Raw genomic sequence first — 26555 nt, forward strand, 5'->3', positions numbered from 1 at the left:
TATAGCAGAAAGTAAAAAATATTGTTAGTTTTTTTTTAAATTGTCATTTTTTTTTCGTTTGTTTATAATGCAAAAAAGAAAAATCACAGAGGTGATAAAATACCAGCAAAAGAAAGCTCTATTTGTGGGGTAAAAAAAAAAATGTATTTGGGTACAGCGTCGCGACCGTGCAATGGTAAGTTAAAGTAACGCAGTGCCTTATCGCAAAAAATGGTCTGGTCGTGAAAGGGAGTGTAAACCTTTCGGAGGTGAAGTGGTTAAAGCGGAGTTCTGCCAATTTTTTTTTTTTTTTAAAGTCAGTAGCTACAAATACTGCAGCTGCTGACTTTTAAAATATGGGCACCCGCCATGTCCTCACCCGAAGCCGATCTGTCTCTCGGGTGGAGGCGCCGCCATCTTTGGTAAGGGAATCAGGAAATGAAGCCTTGTGACTTCACAGCCTGTTTCCCTGCTGCACATGCGTGAGTTGCGCTGCCCGTCCTCACTGGTCCCTGCTGTCTTTTGGGACCTGTGTGTCTCCCAGAAGACAGCGGGGGGGGACAGGAGGGGCCGGACATGGCATAGATCACCGCAGACCCTGGGGTGATCTATGCCCGGAAGTGGGAGCAAATACCTGGCTTAGACAGATATTTGCTCCCCCCTCCCCCCTGAAAGGTGCCAAATGTGACACCGGTGGGGGGAAGGAATCCGTTTAGCGGAAGTTTCATTTTTAGGTGGAACACCGCTTTGAAATGAATGAACCGGTGACAGGGTCTCTTTATGAAGGCTGCAGTTCTTATACTTTTCACAAGGTGGTGATCTCGCTCATTCTGAATGGAACACACAGACAGGAAGCAGTTGATCGTAAAAAAAAACAAACAGGAAGTGATGTAGGAGAATAAATAGGAAGTTCCGGGTCAAAGGTTTGTCAGGAGGAAGTAGAGAGGAGACATTGCTGGAACTGGCAGCAGAGGAGGTAATAAAATATTATTTTATATTTACGCCCAGTAACCCCCCGTCATGTCTCTTCTTTATCTCGAGTAGCTGATGCTGCTACAGAAATGTGCATAAATATATATTATGTGACTATAATAATATTTATAATATAAAACTAAACATACAGCACTCAATTACAGTGTACATCCAGAGTGGAGATGAGTTTGGGCGTCCTCTGAACTCATCTCTAGCCGAACTCGGAACTCAAGCCCTTTTCACAATGATGATCTGCAGGCCGGGTCATTCCCGATCCCCCAAATCATGTCCTCAAAGCCTAGAGCAGGAGAATCCTGATCAAACATGACACCACGATTAAAAAAAAAGGAGCACGGTTTTGCGGTGGTGATTGACATTAAAGCCAAGCGGTGATAGTATTATACACTCACAGGCCATGTTCTTTAGGTCCACCGTGCTAGTCCCGGGTTCGACACCTTTTGCCTTCATTCTTGGTGGCATAGATTCAACAAGGTGTTGGAAACATTCCTCAGAGATTTTAATCCATAGTGACATGATAACATCACACAGTTGCTGCAGATTTGCCGGGGGGCACATCCATGATGCTAATCTCCCGTTCCACAACATCACAAAGGTGCTCTATTGGATGAGATCTGGTGAGTGTGGAGGCCATTGGAGTACAGTGACCTCATTGTCCAGGGTGTTCTATTGGATGAGATCTGGTGAGTGTGGAGGCCATTGGAGTACAAGGACCTCATTGTCCAGTGGTGAGATGATTTGAGCTTTGTGACATGGTGCATTATCCTGCTGGAAGGAGCCATCAGAAGATGGGTATAGTCATAAAGGGATGGACATGGTCAGCAACAATACTGGAATTGCCAACTCATCCCTTTAAAACCAAACACATATTAATTGCACAGGTTCTGTGGCAGATTAGGGTGGTAATTAAACTGACTTGTCTGCATTAAATTGGCCTCAGAACCTGTGTAATTAATATGTGTTTGGGTTTAAAGGATGAGGTGTGAACTCTAAACAATACTCAGGTCGGCCGTGGTGTTTAAATGATGCTAAATTTGTGCTAATTGTCCAAAGTGTGCCAAGAAAATATCCCCCACACACCATTACACCACCAGCCTGAACCGTTGATACAAGGCAGGATGGATCCATGATTTCATGTTGTTTACACCAAATCCTGACCCTACCATCTGAATATCACAGCTGAAATCCAGACTCATCAGACAAGACAATGTTTTTCCAATCTTTTATTGTCCAATTTTGGTGAGCCTGTGCGAATTGTAGCCTCAGTTTCCTGTTCTTAGCTGACAGGAGTGGCACCCGGTGTGGTCTTCTGCTGCTGTAGCCCATCTGCTTCAAGTTTAGATGTGTTGTGCGTTCAGAGATGGTATTCTGCATACCTTGGGTGTAACGAGAAGTTATTTGAGTTACTGTTTCCTTTCTATCATCTGGAACCAGCCTTCCCATTCTCCTCTGACAACAACAAGGGCATTTTCCTCCAGACAACTGCTGCTCACTGGATATTTTCTCTTTTTCGGGCCATTCTTTGTAAATCCGAGAGATAGTTGTGCATGAAAATCCCATTAGGCACCAACAACCATGCCACCTTCAAAGTCACTTAAATCCCCTTTCTTCCCCATTCCGATACTCAGTTTGAACTTCAGCCAGTTGCTGCCATGTTATTGGCTGATTAGCAATTTGTGTTACCAAACAATTTGAACAGGTGTACCTAATAAAGTGGCCGGTGAATGTATATACCATGCACAGCCCCGTCTCTCTTATGTCCATAATCGGCTGGAGGGAGGGAACAGCAACAATTGATAATCTTTGGTATATATTGCTTGTCTCTTGACTGTATCACTGATTCGTTGTTCTGATTTCCTCGGTTAGGACTCAATGTCAACTGATGTCATTGCCCCTGCGTGGGCCTAGCAATTGTTATGATTTCTGCTTTTGAAATTCTCAATGAAAATCTTTGAACTAGAAAATAAATTAAAAACTTGCAGCCTGCAGGTGAGCACTGCCATCTTCAGGCGGAAGTGTTCATCTATGGAGCCATCTATTTAATACATAAAAATTGTAAAGAGAAGTGGTATGTGATACTGCGCCACGGAATATACAAGCAAAATGCAAGTGAAAGATAACGGTGAAAACAAAACAAAGAGAGGAGAAAAAAAGAGGTGTTGGTGTGTTTTACACCCTCTGCCTTCTACACAGGTGAATGAAAAGAAAACGTGTTACAAATATTGAATGCACTGCCTCCTGGTGTAAAAAACACAAACTAATTTATGACATACTAATGTGTTACACCCTCTGGGGTGTACAGGATTTTAAAGCTATCACGCAGTGTATGCTAGCTTTGTAGAGGATATGAGTCCTCTGTTCCCCTGCGTATACAAAGGGACATGTGTGTTTGACCCTCTGTGCCAAAAACCAGTGTACAAACATAAACATATAATCACAAAGAAAAGAATATAAAGAAAAAAGCAGAAATAATAAATATATATCTATATCCCACCATAAACACAAAAATGGGTAGGCAAGCTAATTCAAACAGTATGTAATTAGTCCATTGAATAAAGTGACTTGTGCTCAAAACAGTGTCCAGTGCCTGTTCAGAATAGTGCTGATTATACTTTCAAGTGACAATGGTGATATTATCCGTGCTGGTAAAAAGATTTCACTCACCAGATGACATTACCCCCCCAGGGGTATTGAACGTTCACAGTATGAGCCACTGTGTAGCTCTCTGGAGCCTGCTGGGCAATCTGTAAATCACTTGCTGGCTTTCCACCGGATTATCACATGCAGAAAAAGAGGAATGCCCATAGCATAATATTGCTTGAAAAAGGCTTTGTTTTAAATAAAATGTGGAAATATACTCACATATGATAAAATTTTAACATGCATCAATAAGAAATGGAGCCGGCGCTGTGTAAACAAACAATCGCCGCTCCGACCGGAGGTGACGCAAAGACGTATTGTAATTTCCCCCAAGCGTTTCGTCATTCAAGACGTCATCTGGACGCTCCAGATGACGATGAATTACTGCACTCTCATGGTGCAGTAATTCAAATAATTTATTATACATGGACTTCACAATGTTTATGTATGCTTTTATAATTCAAATTAAGATTTATTTGTTCTCTATGTTGATTTATGATCTGTATTTTATGATCTAAGAGCGCGGTTTCTTTGTTTCTTTTCACGTTTTAGGTGTTTTTTACACTTAAACTACAATTTAAGAGCTACGTGTTGTAATTTTGTTTTTTGGTCATTGTTTTGCACGGGTTTGGAACCTATTGGCTCCTATATTTTCTTTCAGTATGGAGCCTGTGTATAAACATAGGGGAAGCAACGTTTTTAAACCCTCATCATTATCATTTTAGTCTTTTCTAATATGCTAATTATTTTATAAATCTCTGGTCTAAGAACATTCCTAAATCATAATTTTTCAGTATGTTAAAAAATACAAATGAGTAAAATGATAGCGGGGGGGGGGGGGGGGGATTGGGGCTATAGATGACCCTCTCTGAGTAAGAGGTCTCCTAATTACCAGTTAAAATCTGTTTAATCTCCGTTAGATCACATGACCGCCTCAATGAGGATGAATGAAGACCGGAGTCACATGACTGGGCGGATATTAAACCTCACCCTGGAGATCATCTACCTGCTGACTGGAGAGGTGAGGAGGATTCTGGGAGGTCACATGACATCACTCTTATCTCTATTAATAAAACACAGACCTGACCGGAGAGGTGAGGAGAATTCTGGGAGGTCACATGACATCACTCTCATCTCTATTAATAAAACACAGACCTGACCAAGGAGGTGAGGAGGATTCTGGGAGGTCACATGACATTCAATATTTCCCTTGTTAATGCACACATACGATAATGAATGAGATTCTGAGGAGGATTCTGGGATTGTAAGCAGTTTTAACTGTTTTGTCCCTTCTTCCTCAGGATTATGAAGTGGTGTGGAAGACATCTGGTGAGGGATTAACACCCATTATCCTTCCCCATGGACCTCTACTTCACCCCATGACAAATAAACGATTTATCAACCAGAAGATTATAGAAGTCACCCAGAAGATGATGGAGCTGCTGACAGGAGAGGTGAGCGGTGCTGGGAATTCTGGGACATTATCCAGTAACAGACAAGGGATGTGTCTGGATGGTGACTGTATCATTGTGTGTGTCAGGTTCCTATAAGGTGTCAGGATGTCACTGTCTATTTCTCCATGGAGGAGTGGGAGTATATAGAAGAACACAAGGATCTCTACAAGGATGTCCTGAAGGAGGATATGGAGACCTTAAGTCAGGAAAACACTGCAGAAAAGCAATGCAACCTAAATAAAATACTAAACCATACTATTGAAGTCATCTACCTGCTGACTGGAGAGGTGAGGAGAATTCTGGGAGATCACGTGACATCACTCTTATCTCTTATTATTTAATACACAGGTAGGAGAAATGAAGTATTCTGACAATATATTTGCTCTATTATACAGGAGTGTTCAGTAGTGAAGAAGACCTCTTTTGAGCAGAACAGAGAGAAGACAAATCACAATGTGCCCCCAAGATTTTCTAAAAGCCAAAGTTCCCCTATCCTACCTCCTCCTCACTTAAATTCTAAAGATGAACATGAGCAGCAGATTCTAGAAGTGACCAATAAAATGTGTGTCCTGCTGACAGGAGAGGTGAGCGGTGACGGGAATTCTGGGACATTATCCAGTAACAGACAAGGGATGTGTCTGGATGGTGACTGTATCATTGTGTGTGTCAGGTTCCTATAAGGTGTCAGGATGTCACTGTCTATTTCTCCATGGAGGAGTGGGAGTATTTAGAAGGACACAAGGATCTCTACAAGGACCTCATGATGGAGAATCAGCCGCCCCTCACATCACCGGGTAAGAGGAGACTTTATTGTAAAAGGAGAGAGCAGTACGGAGGGTCCACCTAGATCCCCCATCATCTGATAAACACATAGAAACAATGTATTCAGTCAGTATGTGTGTTTCCTACAGATGGATCCAGTAATGGGAACCCACCAGAGAGATGTCCCCGTCCTCTGTATTCCACACAGGAAGATCACACCATCCCTCACGATCATCAGGTAGATGGGTTCGAAAAGCTAGACCTCAGAAGTTATTCTAAACTTTTAATCTATTCTTCTTCTCAGTTTTTTTACAATCAGATTTTTAAACATTTTGTTTTCTATTGCTCTGTTGGTTTAGGACAAAGAGCTGATAAATAGGACATTTGAAATTAAAGTGGAAGAGGAAGAAGAAGAAGAAATGGTGATGGTATCCAAACAAGGGAAATCTTTACTAGATATAAAGACAGGTAAAAAATTAACATTAATACAAGAACATTTTATAGTATCATTTTATTACTGTGTGTTTAAATTAGACAGCACAATTGAAAGAAATGTTTGGCAAATATCAACCTCTGTTGAAGAGAGAACAGCCTGCCCAAATGAAACCCTATCTATAAATTGTGTACAATCCCTTTTGAACTGTTTGGTTTTTTACATTGTAAATTTACCTTAATAGTTCTCACCAATCTCACATAGGGGTTGATTTACTAAAGGCAAATCCACTCTGCACTACAAGTGCACTGCAAGTGCAGTCGCTGTAAATCTGAAGGGAAGCTCTGCTGATTTGATCTTCCAATCATGTACAAGCAAAAATGCTGTTTTTTTCCTTGCATGTTCCTCTCGGATCTACAGCGACTGCACTTCCAAGTGCACTTGCAGTGCAAAGTGGATTTGCCTTTAGTAAATAAACCCCATAGTGTTCTATATTGTAATAAAAAAAATCCACATAGAAGAATTGTCCATTGCTGTCTATAAGAATATCATCTACGTACCTAATCTGCCAAACAAATGTGGTGGAGATACTGTACACCATATGGTACATAATCTTGTCTTTAGTATTCACCAGATTAATGTATTACTTTTATGCCAGTCCTAGTAATCCCAACAAATGAGGAGGAGATACTGTACACCATATGAAAGGTCCATCTCCATTCCTCAATATATCGTCATGTTCCCAACAAATGAGGAGGAGATACTGTACACCATATGAAAGGTCCATCTCCATTCCTCAATATATCGTCATGTTCCCAACAAATGGGGAGGAGATATTGTATGCAAAACTCTGTGAAACCCGTGTGTAGTAAACCCACAGATTCCTCCTGACTGCAGAGAAAATGAATTATTCTTTTGCTATAAAAAAAAAAAACATTTTCAATAGTTGAATAAATTATCACATTTTCTCTAAAGTTTAATTTCCTTTACCCCATATATGCATAGAAACAATGTATTCAGTCAGTGCGTGTTTTTCCTACAGATGGGTCCGGTAATGGGAACCCACCAGAGAGATGTCCTCGTCCTCTGTATTCTCGGGATTCCACACAGGAAGATCACACCATCCCTCACCATCATCAGGTAGGTGGAATTGAGAATCCAGAGCTTAAAAATATTCAAAAACTCTGTATTCTTCTATGTAGTCTCAATAAATTTTTGTCTAATTTTTTGTTGTGTTTGGTATCATTCTGTTGGTTTAGGGTGAAGAAATGATTGACATGAATGTTGAGATTAAAGCGGAAGAAGAGACGTATGTGAGGGGTGATCAGCTGTCTACAGGGACGGTTGGAATGATGGTACCAATTAAAGAGGAGGAATCTTCCCTAAATATCAGAACAAGTATATATGTTTTTTTTGTTTTGTTTTCTATATTTTATTTTTTATTTTACTCTAGCAAGGCCCCATTAAAAAATAAGGCAGGCTTGGAAAAAACTTAAAATATAATAATACAAATGTCACTGTAAAATATAGAAACGTATCTTACCTTTTTGAGCTTCAGCAAGAAACTTGGCATTCACGTTTTATTTACGATTTTGCTAGACGTGGGTCTGGGCTGAGTGCTGTCTTGGCTGACTGCCTGGGCTGAGTTCTGGGCTGGCTGAGTTAAGTTCAAGCCTGGCTGGCTGGGCTCAGTTGGTTTGAGTTCTTGCCCAGCTGGCCGGGCTAAATTCTGGCCTGGTTGGCTTCACTGACTTCTGGACTGAGTTATGACCTGGCTGGCTGGTATGAAATCTGGCTGGGTTTGGCTGGGCTAGGATTGGCCTGTCAAAGCAATGTACATTTTGGTTAGGACAGTGCAGGGGTCAGGAGTAAGTAATGCAGAGTTTAGTGGTCAGTAGCATGTAACCTGGAGATCAGTAGTCAGTAAAACCTTGTAATGGGGGGTCAGTAGTAAGTCATGCAAATTTCAGAGATCAGTAGTGTGTAACACAGAGTGAAGGGGTAATGCTGAGTTAAGAGGTCGGTAGTATGTAACAGAGAGGTCAGAAGTAAGTAACGCAGAATGCCAATCCACATTTTGCAACCATCCCAGGCCTTTGTATGTGACATCACATACAAGCACCTAGGATGGACACAAGCAGAGGTTGGGGGGGGGGGGACTAACATGGCAGAAAAAGCAGCTATGTCTTGCCGTTGCTTAATTGTATCACTTTGAATATGAGGGGTGGATCATGAGGCAGGGAAAGGTTCACTTCATTACCGACCATAACACTGCATCAGTGTACCTACCCTTTGGTCCTGTGTGTAAGAGTTGCTTTGGTTGCAGCGCATAAACAAAGAAAAATCCCGTCGCCGCACACCAGAAAGATTCCAGGTGTCAGATGAATAAGAGAACACGGGCTTTAGCTCAGCTCCAACCAGGCCATGCTGCCACCGACGCGTTTCACCCTATGTCGAAGCTCTAACGAGCAGGGCCCTCAGATTCCTCTTGTACCAATGGAACTGTAATGTCTGCTTTCATTTCTTTTTAAAGTGCTGTGCAAACTGTTGGCGCTATATAAATCCTGTATAATAATGTCTAGGTCTTGTGGGTGGGGTAAAACGCATCAGGGCGTGGCCTAGTTAGAGTAGGGCTGAAGCTGCTTTTTTATTTATGTATTTTTTCCTTTTCTTTTCTTTTATTTTTCCTTTTTCCTTTTTTTTTTTTTTAAACTTGTCTGACACTTGGGCTCTTTCTGGTGTGCGGTGCTGGGATTTTTCTTTGTTTGTGTATATGCTAAGGCGGAATGGGCTCTCCGCACCACCACCCTCCCAGTGCGATTCACAGGAGATGATTGGCGTGGGAACCCGGATTGCCATCCAGTTTTTTTTCAAATTTTGGATGCAATGCATTGTACAGTAGTACCTTGGATTACGAGCATAATTTGTTCCAAAGCACTCGTATATCAAAGAGAGTTTCCCCATAGGAATCAATGGAAACTCAAATAATGCTGGTGTATGCAGTACCGCATGTGGCCAGGGGTGCGGGGGGGGGGGGGGGGGGAACGCCGGAGACGCTCGAAGACACTCAGGGACCGAGCGTCCCCGAGCTTCTCTGAGCGTCACCGGCGCCCCCTGCACCTCTGGCCACATGCGGTACTACACACGCCAGAGGCTTGAATCCTGCTCGTCTTGCGAGACAGCGCTTGCAATTCGAGTCAGAATTTAAAAAATAAAAATAGCTCGTATTGCTAAACGCTCGTAAACCACGTTACTCGCAATCCGAGGTATTACTGTATATCTTATCTAATTTTGGATTCATGTATCGGTGACAATTTTATAATTTTAATACATGACCACCATTCATGGCTCCTGACTATAAAACATGGAAAATGAATGATTTTAATATTGACATAAATGTTCTTTCCTACAGGTGGACACAATCTTCTGAACTCTTCTGAGGGACATTTAATATTCTCTCCAGTTTTTAAAGCGGAAGAAAATGGCGACTTACAAATTTCTCCAGGAGTCAGCCCTGTTCATCAAACTATACAACACGGACATTATAGTGCAGATACATCAATGGATCTTTCAAATCCTGACGAATCTCCTGAAAAATCACATTCTTTGAACCTAGATGTCCACCAGAGATTTCTCGTTGTAGATCGATCACCAGATCCATCCAATCCCGAGGAATCTTCCTCCGATCTTTCAGATACGGCTACAAGAAACAAGAATCCGTTTTCCTGCTCTCAATGTGATAAATGTTTTGGTAAGAAGTCACATCTTGCTTTACATCAGCGGACGCATAAACCTGAAGGTCCATTTCTATATTCAGAAGTCGAGAACTGCCCAGCAGATCGGTCTCCGTTGTTTCCACATGAAGGACATCCTACAACAGGGTGGCCCTACTCCTGTTCAGAGTGCGGGAAGTCTCTGAAAACAAAATGTGAACTCCGTGTACACCAGAGAACCCACACCGGCGAGGAGATCTTCTCCTGCACCGAGTGCGATAAATCATTCACGGCAAAGTCGCAACTCAAAAAACACCAGAAATATCACACCAGGGAGAAGCCCTTCTCGTGTCCCCAGTGCAAAAAATCATTTATGGAAAAATCTCAGTTTGTGGCGCACCAGAGGTCTCACAGTGGGGAGAAGCCCTTCTCTTGTAACGAGTGTGGGAAACCATTCGCAACCAAATCGCATCTTGTTAAGCACCAGAAAGTTCACACCGGTCTAAAACCCTTTCCATGTTCTGAGTGCTCATTGTCCTTCACAACAATATCTGACCTTGTCAAGCACCAGAGAGTCCACACCGGTGAGAAGCCCTTTTCCTGTTCCCAGTGCGGTAAATGTTTCTCGCAAAAGGGAAACCTCATTACTCACCTGAAACGCCATACCGGTGAAATGCCCTTTTCATGTTCAGAGTGCGGGAAGTGTTTCACTTCAAATGGACGCCTACTTACGCACCAGAGAAGCCACACGGGCGAGCGTCCCTTCTCGTGCCCAGAGTGCGGGAGAAGCTTCACGCAGGAAGTAAACCTTCTAAGACACCAAAGAAGTCACAAAGGCGAGCGTCCTTTTTCCTGCTCCGAGTGCGGCAAATGTTTCACGGAGAAAGGCTATCTGATTGTACACCAGAGAAACCACACAGGCGAGCGTCCGTTTGCGTGCTCAGAGTGTGGGAAGTGTTTCACGCGGAAGGGATATCTTCTTACACACCAGAGAAGCCACACGAGCGAGCGTCCTTATTCATGTTCCTTGTGTGAAAAAAGCTTCACTCAGAAGGTACACCTTCTCACACATCAGAGGACTCACACCGGCGAGCGCCCCTTTTCCTGTCCAGAGTGCGGGAAATGTTTTGCCGAGAAAAGATACCTTCTTGTACACCAAAGGAGACACGCAGTCAAGCGTCCTTTTTCGTGTTCAGAGTGCGGGAAGTGTTTCATGAGGATAAAATATCTTCTGGCACACCAGCAAACTCACCTGAGTGGGTCTTCTTTTTCATTTTCACAAGCAAACACAAACATATCGTGACTGAATTGTCCTGTCTGTAGCACGGTTGTGTCACCAAGTTGATGAACTTTTAAAAGGTCAGTCCACCTCTTAGAAAATTCAAGGCACATTGTCCAGCAAGAATTTATCTATTAACCACTTCCGGACCGGATCACGCCGATATACGTCGGCACTTTGAGGAGGGATATCGTCTTTATGGCAGCAGCTAGCTACCATAACCCCGGTATCCTCTTCTTCTTCAGTGAGCGGTTCGGCTTCAGATAAAAGTGGTCTCTGTGGAGGATTCACCGCAAGATCACTTTTAACGGCGGCGGGAGAGGGGAAGGAGGAGGGCCAGATAAAACCGCAGAAGTGACGTACCTCGCCATGGCAACATGGAACAAGTCCTGAAGAAAACATGGGGAAAAAAAGGTACCAAAAAAAAATATCAAATAACAAGGGGTGGGAGAGGTCATCAAACGTTTGAGACTGCGTTCTCTTTTTGCCTGGAACTCCACTTTAAAAATCTCCATAAGTAACGCTTAAAATTTTTTTTGCAGGTTAGCTGTTTAGAGTTACAGAGGTCTAGTGCTAGAATTATTGCTCTTGCTCTTAACGATCGCGGCGACCTCACATGTGTGGATTGAACACCATTTATATATGCGGGCGCGCCTTGCGTTTGCATTTGTGTTTGCTTTTGCGCACCAGCATGTAGGGATTGGGCGCTTATAGAAGAAAAAGAGTAGAATTTTCTTATTTTTTTACACTGTCCCTTTTTGGTTTTTTTTTGTTGGTTTTTTTTTGTTTTTGTTTTTTTTATCACTTTTATTCCTAGTACATGGAATGTAAACATCCCTTGTAATAGAAGCAAGTATGACAGGGCCTCTTTATTCAAAAAGACTCCAGATCTCTCATTTACCTTTAAAAGCAAAAGGAAATTTTTTTTTTTTCTTATTTATTTTTTTTATACTGTCCCTTTTTTTTAATTTTTATTTCTTTTCATCCCTTGTAATAGAAGTAAGTATGACAGGGCCTCTTTGTTCAAAAAGACTCCAGATCTCTCATTTACCTTTAAAAGCAAAAAAAAAACAAAAAACATTTCTTTAAGCCAGAGAAAGGAAAGTGACGTTGGAGGTCGCTTTGGTCCTCCGAGGGCATAGAGCTGAGTGGGGGGGTAATTTCTGGAAAACGCGGAAACGACCGGAAATCGGCAGGAAGGGGGCATCTCTCCCGCCGCCTCTAAAAGTGATCCTGAGGCGAATCCGCCCCTGGGACCACTTTTAGCAGATGCCGAATTGTCCCCACAGTAAAAACATAGTAGTAAACATCAAAGTAATGACGTGTATGTAGACTGTAGGCGGTCGGCAAGTGGTTAACACACAGAACACAGGAGTACACTGGCAGTAAAATGAAGATCCTACGGACCCTTGGCTTCAGAATGAGATGTGGACAAGCAGATGTAAGATACTTTTGACCATATTGTCTATATAATTCACACAATGCCTGACACTTTGGACCAATGTAACTATGTCTATACCATACCTGGCCAATGCTCCTGGAAATCGCAGACATAGACGCCGCTACCCCAATGATCTCCACTATTCCGTGTTCCTTGCTGAGCGGCCGGCCTGATGCATTCTGAACACAGAAAGGCAACTGCTCAGCTAGGGTTGCCACCTTTTCTTCAAGCCAAACCCCAACACTTTTCTGGCGCACTGCATATTTTTTTTTTTTTTTGTAGTATACACTATATAGTAGACAATAGGATTGTAAAAGACCTCGGACACCCTTGGGTGGCTTAAAGAGAGTAGTAACACAGTGTGCTGTGTACGCCACAGCAAACAGAGGGTGTAGCCTCATTGCGTTAACCTGTGGAAGGGGCCTAAATTAACCCACCCTACCTCCAACTCCCCTTACTATCCATTGACAGTTCAAAGTAGCCCATCCTACCTATAGCAACCCACACTATCAACACCACACCAAAGTGGTCCATTCTATCTCAACACTCCAAATCAGTCCATCATATCTAAGGCACCCCAACCACAGCACCCCAAAGAACCCCACAGCAGCGGGATGCACAGGGGAGGCAGCAAGGTGGGGGGGGGGGCGCAGAGTAGTCAGGGGGACAGTGGGATGCACAGGGGGATGGTGGGATGGGTAGGGGGACCACGGGATGGGCAGGGGGACCACGGGATGGGCAGGGGGACCACGGGATGGACAAAGGGGACAGTGGTGCTCAGTGATGGACTGTACATACCTCTCTCCTGCAGGAGCAGGGGCAGTGCTGCTGGTGGGACTCAGGAGAGAGCGCATTCAGCGGGGGGTGTGAGGGCATGGTGCTGGTGGAGGGCTGCAGGTACTTTCCACACTGGGGCTGGAGCTTAGGCTGTGGTGTCCGGGTTACAGGAGGATACAAACCCGGGCACAGCTGTCAAAAACTGGACTGTCTGGGTCATTCCCATACAGGTGGCAACCCTATGCTCAGCACGGCCACTATCCAGAGAATAATTAGCATTTTCTGAATGAATGCAAAGTGTTATCTGATTGTATGAGGCGGAAAGTGACCTCATGATCTCCACCTCATCCAATCGGTGAACGCATTCCTGGAATTCATCTTTAACCATGGTGCTTCCCATGGGGGGCACTCTTGGGTGCTCACCCCCAAACCCTGCTGCTGCGTCCATTGACACAGACAGCGGGACTCGGCCCCATCCCCCCCCCCCGGCTCCCTTGTCAGTGGCTTTGAATGACAGCACTGGGAGCTAATGGCTCCCGGTGCCCTGGCTAATGCCAGCGAGACCAGGAAATGAGGGGAGAGAAGAGCTGCAGATGTGCACGGTGCTGGATCAAATGAGGGCTCAGGTAAGTAAAAGGGGGGGTGAAGGGGGATGCTGATGCCTAAACAAAAATGTTTAGGCTTTAGAACCACTTTAAGTGGAGCAAAATGCGTTGAGGGCACGGCCTGGCTTAGAGCTCATGCTGAGTCCATTCATTCTTCTGCTACAGGTTTGTCACGATATGCGGCTTATGGACCTTCCTCCTACTGGAACTAAACATCAGGACTGAATTTAGAGACCATCTGTAATTTTACTGAAGGCCAACAAAATATACAACCACACAAATCCAAAAGAATAGTAACAAACCCATTCTTTATTCTACACCACAATTTCTAGAAGATGCCAATAGAAGGCCCTCCATGCCCCACATATAACGTCACTTCTGGGTGGACTGACCCTTTACAAAAGTCATCTAAACTTCACCGTGCCAATCCCATATAAACATGGAAGGCTTCAACTACGCTACTTCTCCACCCTTTGACTAAAGCAGCGCAAATCACACCCTTACACACTACAAGGCCGAGAGAGGTGTAGAATTTCTATGGACTCCATGAAGGGCTGTCGCTGACTTTCCATTAGCCGGGCCCATGTTTACCGGCCTATTCGCCAAACCCCAGAGAAATTCTGCTGGACAAGAAAAGCTTGAGATGGCCATATTGTCTTCCTGTGACATTCCTGCTACAAGATGTGTCCTTCCGGAGTAGTTAGTCTTTGCTTCTCAGCCTATTTCAACAAATCAGTTGATCGATTGTATATTTTTGTTCCTGTGGTCCCTTTACCCCAATAAAATCAATTACTTTACCGTGTGTGTTCTCTGTCTGTAATTGAGAAAGTCAATCCACAATTATTTCATTCAAAACTACGACTTTGGTGTTTGATGGATGTCATAGAGTTAAACAACCCTGCATTGTATTAGATGTTCAAGACTCCCTTGGTGAGATCCTAGTGTTGGGTTCCAAGGTCCGCATTGGTGCATTATGGTCCTAGAATTATTGCTCTCACTCCGACGTTGATCCCTCAAGTGCAATCATTGCTTTTTAGCGGGAACGCAGGTCCAGCACTGAATGCATGTAATTGGGTGCTGGGTTGTGCTACAGTGTCTATTGATGCTGGCTGTGGGTGGGATCTATTGTTGCTGGAGGGGATATATTTTTTTTGCGGGGGGGGGGGGTATTGTTGCTGGGGAGGTCTATTATTGCTCCTGGGGACCTGTTGTCTCTGGAAGGGATCTATTTTTGCATGGGGGAGATCTATTGTTGCCGGGGTTTGACTTATGTTGCTGGGGGAGTCAGTTGTCACTGGGAGGGATCTACTGTTAAGGGACCAATCTATTGTAGTTGGCTGCTGGAGGGTCGATTGCTGGTGCCTGTGGGGAGATCTGTTGCTGCTGGGGGTCTATTGTTGCTTGGGGAGGGGGTATTTTGTTGCGGGTGGTCCATTGTTGCTTGGGGGTCTATTTTTGTTTGGGGAGGGGGTATTTTGTTGCGGGTGGTACATTGTTAGCTGCAAGGAGGGGATCTTTTGTGCTGCTTTACTTGTTATCATTAACAAGTCCCATACAAGTTAGTACCACAAATGTTACTTGGTTCTGTATTCTCTAAAAGGGGCAGTACAGGAAGGTGGGTAGGGGGTGGAACCAGGGGACATTGCTTGGAGGTGGGTAGTGGGTGGAACCAAGAGACGGTGCTCGGAGGTGGCTAGTGGGTGAAATCAAGGGACAGTGCTCGGAGGTGGCTAGTGGGTGGAACCAAGGGACGGTGCTCGGAGGTGGAACCAAGGGACGGTGCTTGGAGGTGGATAGTGGGTGGAACCAAGGGATGGTGCTCGGAGGTGGATGAAACCAAGGGACGGCGCTCGGAGGTTTAACCAAGGGACAGTACTCGGAGGTGGGTAGGGGGTGGAACCAAGGGACGGTGCTTGGAGGTGGGTAGGGGGTGGAACCAAGGGACGGTGCTCGGAGGTGGATAGTGGGTGTAACCAAGGGACGGTGCTCGGAGGTGGATAGTGGGTGGAACCAAGGGATGGTGCTCGGAGGTGGGTAGTGGGTGAAACCAAGGGACGGCGCTCAGAGGTTGAACCAAGGGATAGTACTCGGAGGTGGATAGTGGGTGGAACCAAGGGACAGTCCTCTGAAGTGGGTAGGGGGTGGAACCAAGGGACAGTGCTCAGTTCCACCCCCTACCCACTTCCGAGCACCGTCCCTTGGTTCCACCCACTCCCCACCTCCGACCACTTTCCCTTGGTTCCACCCACTATCCACCTCCGAGCACTGTCCCTTAGTTCCACCCACTACCCAACTCTAAGGTACAGTGCTCGGAGGTGGATAGTGGGTGGAACCAAGGGACAGTGCTCGGAGGTGGGGAGTGGGTGGAACCAAGGGAGGGTGCTCAGAGGTGGGTAGGGGGTGGAACCAAGGGACAGTGCTCGGAGCTGGATAGTGGGTGGAACCAAGGGACAGTGCTCGGAGGTGGGGAGTGGGTGGAACTAGGGGACAGTGCTCGGTGGTGGGTAGGGGGTGGAACCAAGAGACAGTGCTTGGAGGTGGATAGTGGGTGGAACCAAGGGACAGTGCTCGGAGGTGGGTAGGGGCAGAGAAAATGGGTAAATCTGAAAGGGGAGTTTCTGCACCTATTCTCTAAGAAGAAAAGCCCTGGGTGCAATTGATATTTACATACATGTGCTCACCCTACACTGGGGTGTGTACAGGGGGTGACACGGGTGCTTTAAAAAATATATATATTATATTCTGTGCAATAAAATTGGCAGTTAGAGAGCTGAGACAAACCATTTACCACTGACAGGGGTGCTTACAATGATCAGCGTTTATTTATTCCCAAAAGTTATTCACAAAAAACTGTTGTAACTTATTAAAAAGTATTAGCTGGGCTTTAATTTGTTAGTCAAGTCCACTTAAATCTGCTAGACTAATGCCCTGTACACACGGTCGGACATTGATCAGACATTCCGACAACAAAATCCTAGGATTTTTTCATGACGGATGTTGGCTCAAACTTGTCTTGCATACACACGGTCACACAAAGTTGTCGGAAAATCCGATCATTCTGAACGCAGTGACGTAAAACACGTACGTCGGGACTATAAACGGGGCAGTAGCCAATAGCTTTCATCTCTTTATTTATTCTGAGCATGCGTGGCACTTTGTGCGTCGGATTTGTGTACACACGATCGGAAATTCCGACAATGGATTTTGTTGTCGGAAAATTTTATAGCAAGCTCTCAAACTTTGCGTGTCGGAAAATCACTGCTGCTGTCCATTGCATTAGGGTGAAAAACCTGGAGACTTTACAACCAATTTAACTCTTTCCCACTGTAGCTAAAACTACAGCAATAAAAAGAAGGCTGTAGTTCTTACACGCTCCACAAGGTGGACATCTCGCTAATACTGAGTAAAATGCAAGCGCTGAAAGGACTTGACTTAAAAACAGGAAGTGACGCGAGGTACAGACAGGAAGTTCTGGGTGAAAATTTAGTTGGGAGGGAGTATAAAGGAGACATTGCTGGAACTGGCAGCAGAGGAGGTAATAATAATTTTTATTTATACCCCAACCCTATATCATGTCCGTCCTCTTCCTCCATAGTCACTGTGACCTCCATCACTCATCACTCTGGTTTATAGACCAGATACATCCTAAATATAGAGCCATTTATCCAACTGTCTATCCAGAGCCTCTGGTTTATAGACCATATATATCCTAAATATAGAGACATTTATCCAACTGTCTATCCAGAGCCTCTGGTTTATAGACAGGATACATCCTGAATATAGAGCCATTTATCCAACTGTCTATCCAGAGCCTCTGGTTTATAGACTGGATACATCCTAAATATAGAGCCATTTATCCAACTTATATAAATAGGGAATATGTGTTTATCCGTTACATTGATAAACAAGCCCAGTAATATAGTTCAGAAAGCAGACTATGATGTCGGAACTATGGAGGAACACTACTAAGACATTATTCATACTACTAAAGTCTAGATTCTCAGTTCATTAACATCTACATAAAGAAGTATTCTAAAAAGATGATATGGCCACATCAATGAGGATGAACAAGGACAATCACATGAATGAGAGGATATTAGAGCTCACTCTGGAGATCATCTACCTCCTGACCGGAGAGGTGAGGAGGATTCTGGGAGGTCACATGACATCACTCTTAACTCTATTAATAAAACACAGACCTGACCGGAGAGGTGAGGAGGATTCTGGGAGGTCACATGACATCACTCTTATCTCTATTAATAAAACACAGACCTGACCGGAGAGGTGAGGAGGATTCTGGGAGGTCACATGACGTCACTCTTATCTCTATTAATAAAACACAGACCTGACCGGAGAGGTGAGGAGGATTCTGGGAGGTCACATGACATCACTCTTAACTCTATTAATAAAACACAGACCTGACCGGAGAGGTGAGGAGGATTCTGGGAGGTCACATGACATCACTCTTATCTCTCTTAATAAAACACAGACCTGACCGGAGAGGTGAGGAGGATTCTGGGAAAATGTACAGAGATAATTGTTACTTTCTGTTTTAACGCAGAATTGTGAGGTATTGAATAAGACATCTGGTGAGCAATTAACGCCAATCATCGGTCTCCATGAGCCCTTCTCCACTTCACTTTCTTCACCTCCCTCCCTGACAACTAAGAAATATATCAGCAAGAAGATTCTAGACGTCACCCAGAAGATCATTGATCTTCTGACAGGAGAGGTGAGCGGTGCCGGGAATTCTGGGACATTATCCAGTAACAGACAAGGGATGTGTCTGGATGGTGACTGTATCATTGTGTGTGTCAGGTTCCTATAAGGTGTCAGGATGTCACTGTCTATTTCTCCTTGGAGGAGTGGGAGTATTTAGAAGGACACAAGGATCTCTACAAGGACGTCATGATGGAGTATCAGCCGCCCCTCAGTCATGAACAAACTGGAGAACATAAATGTAATTTAAATGAGTTAATACTCAACCTCATCTTAGAGGTAATCTACCTGCTGACTGGAGAGGTAAGGACGATTCTGGAAGTTTTAGGTAACATCATTTATTTCTATTAATAAAACACATATGATAAGAGAACAGAGGTCTTCTAAACCTATGATGATAATTGCTGTATTATACAGGAGTGTGCAGTAGTGAGGAAGACCTCTTCAGAGAGGACAAGTCACAGCGTGTCCCATGGATGGTGGAAAAATCAAAGTCCTATTATTCTTCTTCCACCGCACTCAATTTCTAACGGACAAAATGGGGAGAAGATCTTAAAAGTCATCCAGAAGATCATTGATCTGCTGACAGGAGAGGTGAGCGGTGCCGGAAATTCTGGGACATTATCCAGTAACAGACAAGGGATGTGTCTGGATGGTGACTGTATCATTGTGTGTCAGGTTCCTATAAGGTGTCAGGATGTCACTGTCTATTTCTCCATGGAGGAGTGGGAGTATATAGAAGGACACAAGGATCTCTACAAGGACGTCATGATGGAGAATCAGCCGCCCCTCACATCACCGGGTAAGAGGAGACTTTATTGTAAAGGAGAGAGCAGTACGGAGGGTCCACCTAGATCCCCCATCATCTGATAAACACATAGAAACAATGTATTCAGTCAGTGTGTGTGTTTCCTACAGATAGATCCAATAATGGGAACCCACCAGAGAGATGTCCCCGTCCTCTGTATTACCGGGATTCCACAGAGGAAGGTCACACCATCCCTCACCATCATCAGGTAGGTGTAATTTGGGGAAGTCTTTGGCTCAACTGAAATCCAAAATTCCTAAAGAACCTTCTTTCCTGTAGTTTCAAGTTACTGGTTGGTAATTTTACATCATCCTTTTGGATTAGGATAAACTGACTGATGTGAAAGTTGAAAATAAAGATGAAGGAGAGGAGACGTCAGTGGCTGAAGACTGGAAGTCCACAAATCAGGTTGGGATGGCCGTTAAAATTAAAGAAGAGGAACCTTCTCAGGATATCGGCACAGGTAAGAAATAAATACTAAATACAAGACATTGTATTTCACACAGTTGCTTGCAGGAATTCTCTAAAAGCATTGGTCACTAGACCAACATAGGTGACCGCTGTCTGTAAAACATGGTGGTGGCTGGAAAGGGGGGGGGCATGGTTGTGCCACCAACAGTAGACTGTGCGAAAGTAGCCTTATAGCATCTACAAACTATGGGATAGATTTTTTTACTAGTAATGGCGGTGATCAGCGATTTTTAGCAGGATTGCGGCGGACAAATCTGACCCTAATGCCCTGTACACACGATCGGACATTCCGACAACAAAATCCATGGATTTTTTCCGACGGATGTTGGCTCAAACTTGTCTTGCATACACACGGTCGCACAAAGTTGTCGGAAAAACCGATCGTTCTGAACGCGGTGACGTAAAACACGTACGTCGGGACTATAAAGGGGGCTGTAGCCAATAGCTTTCGTTTCTTAATTTATTCTGAGCATGCGTGGCACTTTGTGCGTCGGATTTGTGTACACACGATCGGAATTTAACCGATCGGATTTTGTTGTCGGAAAATTTTATAGCCTGCTCTCAAACTTTGTGTGTCGGAAATGCCAACGAAAAAAGTCCGATGGAGCCCACACACGATCGGAATTTCCGACAACACATTCCGATCGCACTTTTTCCGTCGGAAAATCCGACCGTGTGTTCAGGGCATAACTGACACTTTTTGGGGACCAGTGACACTAATAGGGCGTACACACGGTCGGACTTTGTTCGGACATTCCGACAACAAAATCCTAGGATTTTTTCCGACGGATGTTGGCTCAAACTTGTCTTGCATACACACGGTCACACAAAGTTGTCGGAAAATCCGATCGCTCTGAACGCGGTGACGTAAAACACGTACGTCGGGACTATAAATGGGGCAGTGGCCAATAGCTTTCATCTCTTTATTTATTCTGAGCATGCGTGGCACTTTGTCTGTCGGATTTGTGTACACACGATCGGAATTTCCGAAACGGATTTTGTTGTCGGAAAATTTTATATCCTGCTCTCAAACTTTGTGTCTCGGAAAATCCGATGGAAAATGTCCGATGGAGCCCACACATGGTCGGAATTTCCGACAACACATTCCGATCGCACTTTTTCCGTCGGAAAATCCGACCGTGTGTTCAGGGCATAACTGACACTTTTTGGGGACCAGTGACACTAATACCGTGATCACTGCTACAAAAAAAAAAAAAGAAAAAAAGCACTGTCACTGTACTAATGACACTGGCAGGGAAGGGGTTAACATCAGGGGCAATCAAAGGGTTAAGTGTATTCCCTGGGAGTGCTTTCTTACTGTGTGGGGGATGGTTTAACTGAAGAAAGACAGAGATCCATGTTCCTGCTTAGCAGAAACACAAGAACTCTGTCTTTCTTACTAGAAGAACAGCGATCTGCCCTGTTTACATAAGCAGACTGCCGCTCTGCCTCTCTCTGAACGATTGCTGGGTTTCCGGCGGACATTGGGTCCCCCAGACCGGCTGATTGGCTCCCGCGGCGCACACGCCCCAGAGCCACAGAAAGGAATCGCATATAGGTACGTGATTTTGCGCTTAAGGGCCGCCCTGCCGCAGTATATGTACGTGGGGCGGTCCTTAAGCGGTTAAAGTAACGCAGTGCCTTCCGTATTGCAAAAAATGGCCTGGTCATGAAAGGGGGGGGGGTAAATCTTCCCGAGGTCAAGTGGTTACGTTTTAGTTATCCTTTTTGCTTTTAATAATAAATGAAAAAATATCTTTCCAACAGATGGACATGATGTTCTGAATACCTCTCAAGAAAATCCGATGTCCTCTCTGGATTATAAAATGGAAGAGGACGGGGTCTCAGAATATTCTCAGAGAGTAAACCTCACAGCTACAAATATACAACACCGAGGCTGCAGTGCAGATAGATCACCAGATCCCTCTAATCTCGAGGGATCCTCTTCTGATGATTCAGATACCAGTATACCGCGAGATAAGAACCGATTTCCTTGTTCTGAATGTGAGAAATGTTTTAGTGAGAAGTCTCATCTGGTTGAACATCAGAGGATGCACACCCGTGATATTCTATATTCAGAAGGTGAAAAGACTTCTACTCAGGAATCGGCACAGGTCACACCTCAACCACATCACCACAGAAGGTGGCCCTACTCGTGTTCGGAGTGCGGGAAATCTTTGAAAACAAAATGTGAACTCCGCCTACACCAGAGAACCCACACCGGCGAGGAGATCTTCTCCTGCACCGAGTGCGATAAATCCTTCACGGCAAAGTCACAACTCAAGAAACACCAGAAATATCACACCAGGGAGAAGCCCTTCTCGTGTCCCCAGTGCAAAAAATCGTTTATGGAAAAATCGCAGTTTGTGGCGCACCAGAGGTCTCACAGCGGAGAGAAGCCCTTCTCCTGTAACGAGTGCGGGAAATCGTTCGCAGCCAAATCACATCTCGTTAGGCACCAGAAATATCACGCCGATGAGAAGCCGTTTCCGTGTTCCGAGTGTGAGATGTCCTTCACCACAGTATCGGGTCTCGTTAAGCACCAGAGAGTCCACACCGGTGAGAAGCCCTTTTCGTGTTCCCAGTGCGGCCGATGCTTTTCCCAAAAAGAAAACTTCATCACCCATCTGAAGCGGCACTCTGGCGAAATGCCCTTCTGTTGTTCGGAGTGCGGGAAATGTTTCAGCTCAAATGGACACCTTATTACACACCAGAGGACCCACACGGGCGAGCGTCCCTTCTCGTGTTCTGTGTGCAGGAGGAGCTTCACACAGAAAATTAACCTTCTTAGGCATGAGATGCGCCACAAGGGCGAGCGCCCCTTTTCCTGTTCAGAGTGCGGGAAATGTTTCATCGACAAAGCTTACCTGCTTCTACACCAGAGAAACCACACGGGGGAACGTCCTTTCGCATGCTCCGAGTGTGAGAAGAGTTTTACGCGGAGGGGTCACCTACTTAAACACCAGAGAAGTCACACGAACGTGCGTCCTTTTTCGTGTTCGTTGTGTGGAAAAAGCTACACCGAGAAAGGACACTTTCTTACACACCAGAGGACCCATACAGGAGAGCGCCCTTTTTCCTGTCCGGAGTGCGGGAAATGTTTTGCCAGCAAGGGATACCTTCTTGCACACCAAAAAAGACACACTGTGAAGCACCCTTTTCATGCTCAGTATGCGGAAAGCGTTTCATAGGGATAAAATATCTTCATGTGATGGATGAGATTGTGAGGAAACGTGTCTACAGGTGTGGGAAGTGGTCATACTTTGCCATGGGTACCCCAAAGACCCTAAAACGGGCAAGTGAACTTTTCAGTAGATATGAATGCAAAAAGTAAAGGGTTCTATGTTTGTAGCTGCTGACTTTTATTAAACAAAAAATTTACTGGAACTCTTTCTTTGAATTAAAAATAACCTCACTCCTTTAAAGCGGAGTTCCACCCAAAAGTGGAACTACCGCTTTAAGCACTCCTCGCCCCCTGACATGCCACATCTGGCATGTCATTTTTTTTGGGGGGGGGGGAGTGTGTGTCCTCTTTTTAGTGGGACTTCCTGTCCCGGCCGCCTAGGTGACACCTCCTCTCGCCCTAGGCGGCCCCTCCCTGCCAGTGATCTTCTAGGACACAACACAGAAGATTGGCTAGCCAATGGCAGAGCGCAGTGCACGCCCCGGCCGTGAAGCCGTAAGCTGTCACGGCCGGGTGTCACTGCCCACAGTAGATCAGACGGCACAGAGGAGAGCAGGGGGGAGAGGAGCGAGGCTCCGTGCGGCCGCATCGATGGACCACGGGACAGGTAAGTGTCTGTTTATTAAAAGTCAGCAGCTACACTTTTAAAAAATGGGTGGAACTCTGCTTTGTGCAGTGCACTAATTCGGTGCACTACAGGGTACAGGAATTCACACACAAGGCTGCTGGGAGTTCAGGAGGGATTACAATCTGACAAACAACCCTGTGAAGTTCCCTGTACAGTCTCTGTGCTGACATTTCTCTGGGCTCCCCCTGTTTGCACCTTCCAGCACACTAGGAGTTAACATAGTGGAATGTGCAAAGAGGGGGGCGGGGAAATGTCAGCACAGAGCACATGTAGGAGCCAGTGTAAGTACAGTACAAACACATTTGTACTCTACATACTGCTGTTAAAATACCTGTGTGGTAATAAATGCAGGGTTATAATACATTGGTTATAATCCATTAAGTGCCCACCGCTGTATGTGCATTTTAAAATATATGCAGCTTCATACCTCAGTTCTTAGTGTGTGTATAACTGTATATGGCGCTCATGTGACCGCCAGGTCCGGCCCGCCTTTCTCCTCTCTCCTCTCAGTCTCACATCTCTCGTCTCTCCTGACGTCAGCGGGAGTTCTCAGCCCCGCCCACCGACTGTAGCTATCAGATCAGGAGAGAGGCGGGCGGGGCTGACGTAAGAGGAGAGAGGCGGGCCGGACCGGGCAGTCACATGAGCGGCATATACAGTTATACACACACTAAGAAATGAGGTATGAAGCTGCATATATTTTAAAAAACACATACAGCGGTGGGCACTTAATAGATTATAACTCTGCATTTATTACAAAAGCTATTTTGACAGACACGCTCGGAGCGCTCTTCTGGGAGGGGCAGGGCAAGTCGGGATGACGTCACCCGACATCAATTTTTCGGGTCGCATGCATCGATGCCGCATCGGGGACACCCGAATCGCGATGCATCGATGCAGCGATTAAATTCCACACCCCTAACATTGAGGCACAGGCTCCTTTGATCGTATCTAGAAATATTAATTGTGACGAAGCGATACCCTGAAATTTTTAACCTTTTTGTTGTCAAAAATAAAAATACAAAAGGCGTGGAGTCCCCACTTTGCATATCTGGACACTACATTCCGTCTTAGTAAAAGAGCCAAGCTAATAAATATAAGGGATTCTTGAGGTGTTACTATGTTTTTATTCCAAATAATCAACAAAATTCACTATATTACCAAAAGTATTGGGACGCCTTCCTTTACACACAAATTAACTTTAATGGCATCCCAGTCTTAGTCCGTAGGGTTCAATATAATATATCAGCTTCAACTCTTCTGGGAAGGCTGTCCAAAAGGTTTAGGAGTGTGTCTATGGGAATGTTTGACCATTCTTCCAGAAGAGCATTTGTGAGGTAAGGCACTGATGTTGGACGAGAGAAAGGATACTGCGAGCCAGGCCTTAATTTACCCCAAAGGTGTTCTATTGGGTTGAGGTCAGGACTCTGTGCAGGCCAGTCAAGATCCTCCACCCCAAATTCGCTCATCAATGTCTTTATGTACCTTGCTTTGTGCACTGGTCCAAATCATTTGGTGGAGGGGGGATTATGGTATGGGGTTGTTTTTCAGGGGTTGGGCTTGGCCCCTTAGTTCCAGTGAAGGGAACTCTTAAGGCGTCAGCATACCAAGACATTTTGGATAATTTCATGCTCCCAACTTTGTGGGAACAGTCTGGGGATAGCCCCTTCCTGTTCCAACATGACTGAGCACCAGTGCACAAAGCAAGGTCCATAAAGACATGGATGAGCAAGTTTTGGGGTGGAGGAACGTGACTGGCCTGCACAGAGTCTTGACCTCAACCAAATAGAACACCTTTGTGATGAATTATAGCGGAGACTACGAGCCAGGACTTCTCGTCCAACATCAGTGCCTGACCTCACAAATGCGCTTCTGGAAGAATGGTCAAACATTCCCATAGACACACTCCTAAACCTTGTGGACAGCCTTCCCAGAAGAGTTGAAGCTGTTATAGCTGCAAAGGGCGGGCCAACTCAATATTGAACCCTACGGACTAAGACTGGGATGCCATTAAAGGTAATGTGCGTGTAAAGGCAGGCGTCCCAATACTTTTGGTAAACTGTGTGTGTGTATATATATATATATATATATATATATATATATATATATATATATAGAGAGAGAGAATGAAAGACAGAGAAATAAATATATTTATCTTTTTTTTTTCTCTTTTTGGACAATTCGGGCTCAATTTACAAAGCTTTACGGATTTTCAGTCATGTGACTGCAATTTTTGAAGTCTCACTCATTGAAAATAACTGTCGCTTTAAAAAACGAAAAAAAAAAAAATTGTAATAACAATCGTTATCCTGGTGTTTGGTTTTGGAAATCCACGTAAAGGGTATCAAAAACCATGTAAGATTGTTATCTGAACTCTAATGCCTCGTACACACGATCGGACTTTCCGCCAACAAAACCTGTGGAATGTTGTCCGAAGGGCTTTGGCCCAAACTTGTCTTGCATACACACAAATGTTGGCCAACAATTGCGAACGTAGTGACGTACTACGTGGTTTTTCAGCTCTTTAGCGCCACCCTTTGGGCTCCTTCTGCTAATTTCGTGTTAGTAGAAGATTGGTGATTCGCACTTTTTTTTCCCGCGTTTTTCATTTTGCGCTTTTCAGTTTGTTTCTGAACGGCCGTTCGTCAACCAGCCATGTTGCGGAATCGGAG

At 44.8% G+C, this 26555-nt stretch overlaps 2 protein-coding genes across 4 annotated transcripts; both read left to right on the forward strand.

Moving 5' to 3' along the window:
- Nucleotides 1-744: 744 nt before the first annotated feature.
- Nucleotides 745-13348, forward strand: LOC141106569 (uncharacterized). 2 transcript variants are annotated; one of them, XM_073597442.1, is made up of 11 exons: nt 745-955; nt 4530-4630; nt 4911-5063; nt 5150-5350; nt 5459-5647; nt 5734-5857; nt 5975-6063; nt 6185-6293; nt 7301-7398; nt 7518-7656; nt 9671-13348. In XM_073597442.1, exons 2-11 carry the CDS (start codon nt 4535-4537, stop codon nt 11272-11274), a joined length of 2802 nt encoding a protein of 933 aa, XP_073453543.1. In that variant the 5' UTR covers nt 745-955; nt 4530-4534; the 3' UTR covers nt 11275-13348. The 2 variants fall into 2 exon arrangements, with proteins under 2 accessions (XP_073453543.1, XP_073453544.1); XM_073597443.1 differs by lacking the exons at nt 745-955; nt 4530-4630 and adding an exon at nt 4730-4776.
- A 4169-nt stretch (nt 13349-17517) lies between these two features.
- Nucleotides 17518-24530, forward strand: LOC141106573 (uncharacterized). 2 transcript variants are annotated; one of them, XM_073597453.1, is made up of 8 exons: nt 17518-17608; nt 18635-18805; nt 18892-19095; nt 19210-19386; nt 19471-19594; nt 19711-19808; nt 19925-20063; nt 21839-24530. In XM_073597453.1, the coding sequence occupies exons 3-8, from the start codon at nt 18982-18984 to the stop codon at nt 23260-23262; spliced, it is 2076 nt and encodes a 691-aa protein (XP_073453554.1). In that variant the 5' UTR covers nt 17518-17608; nt 18635-18805; nt 18892-18981; the 3' UTR covers nt 23263-24530. The 2 variants fall into 2 exon arrangements, with proteins under 2 accessions (XP_073453554.1, XP_073453553.1); XM_073597452.1 differs by lacking the exon at nt 17518-17608 and adding an exon at nt 17646-18211.
- The last annotated feature ends 2025 nt before the right edge of the window (nt 24531-26555 follow it).

Source organism: Aquarana catesbeiana, linkage group LG08, assembly GCF_042186555.1.
Source record: "Aquarana catesbeiana isolate 2022-GZ linkage group LG08, ASM4218655v1, whole genome shotgun sequence".
NCBI classification, from domain to species: Eukaryota; Metazoa; Chordata; class Amphibia; order Anura; family Ranidae; genus Aquarana; species Aquarana catesbeiana.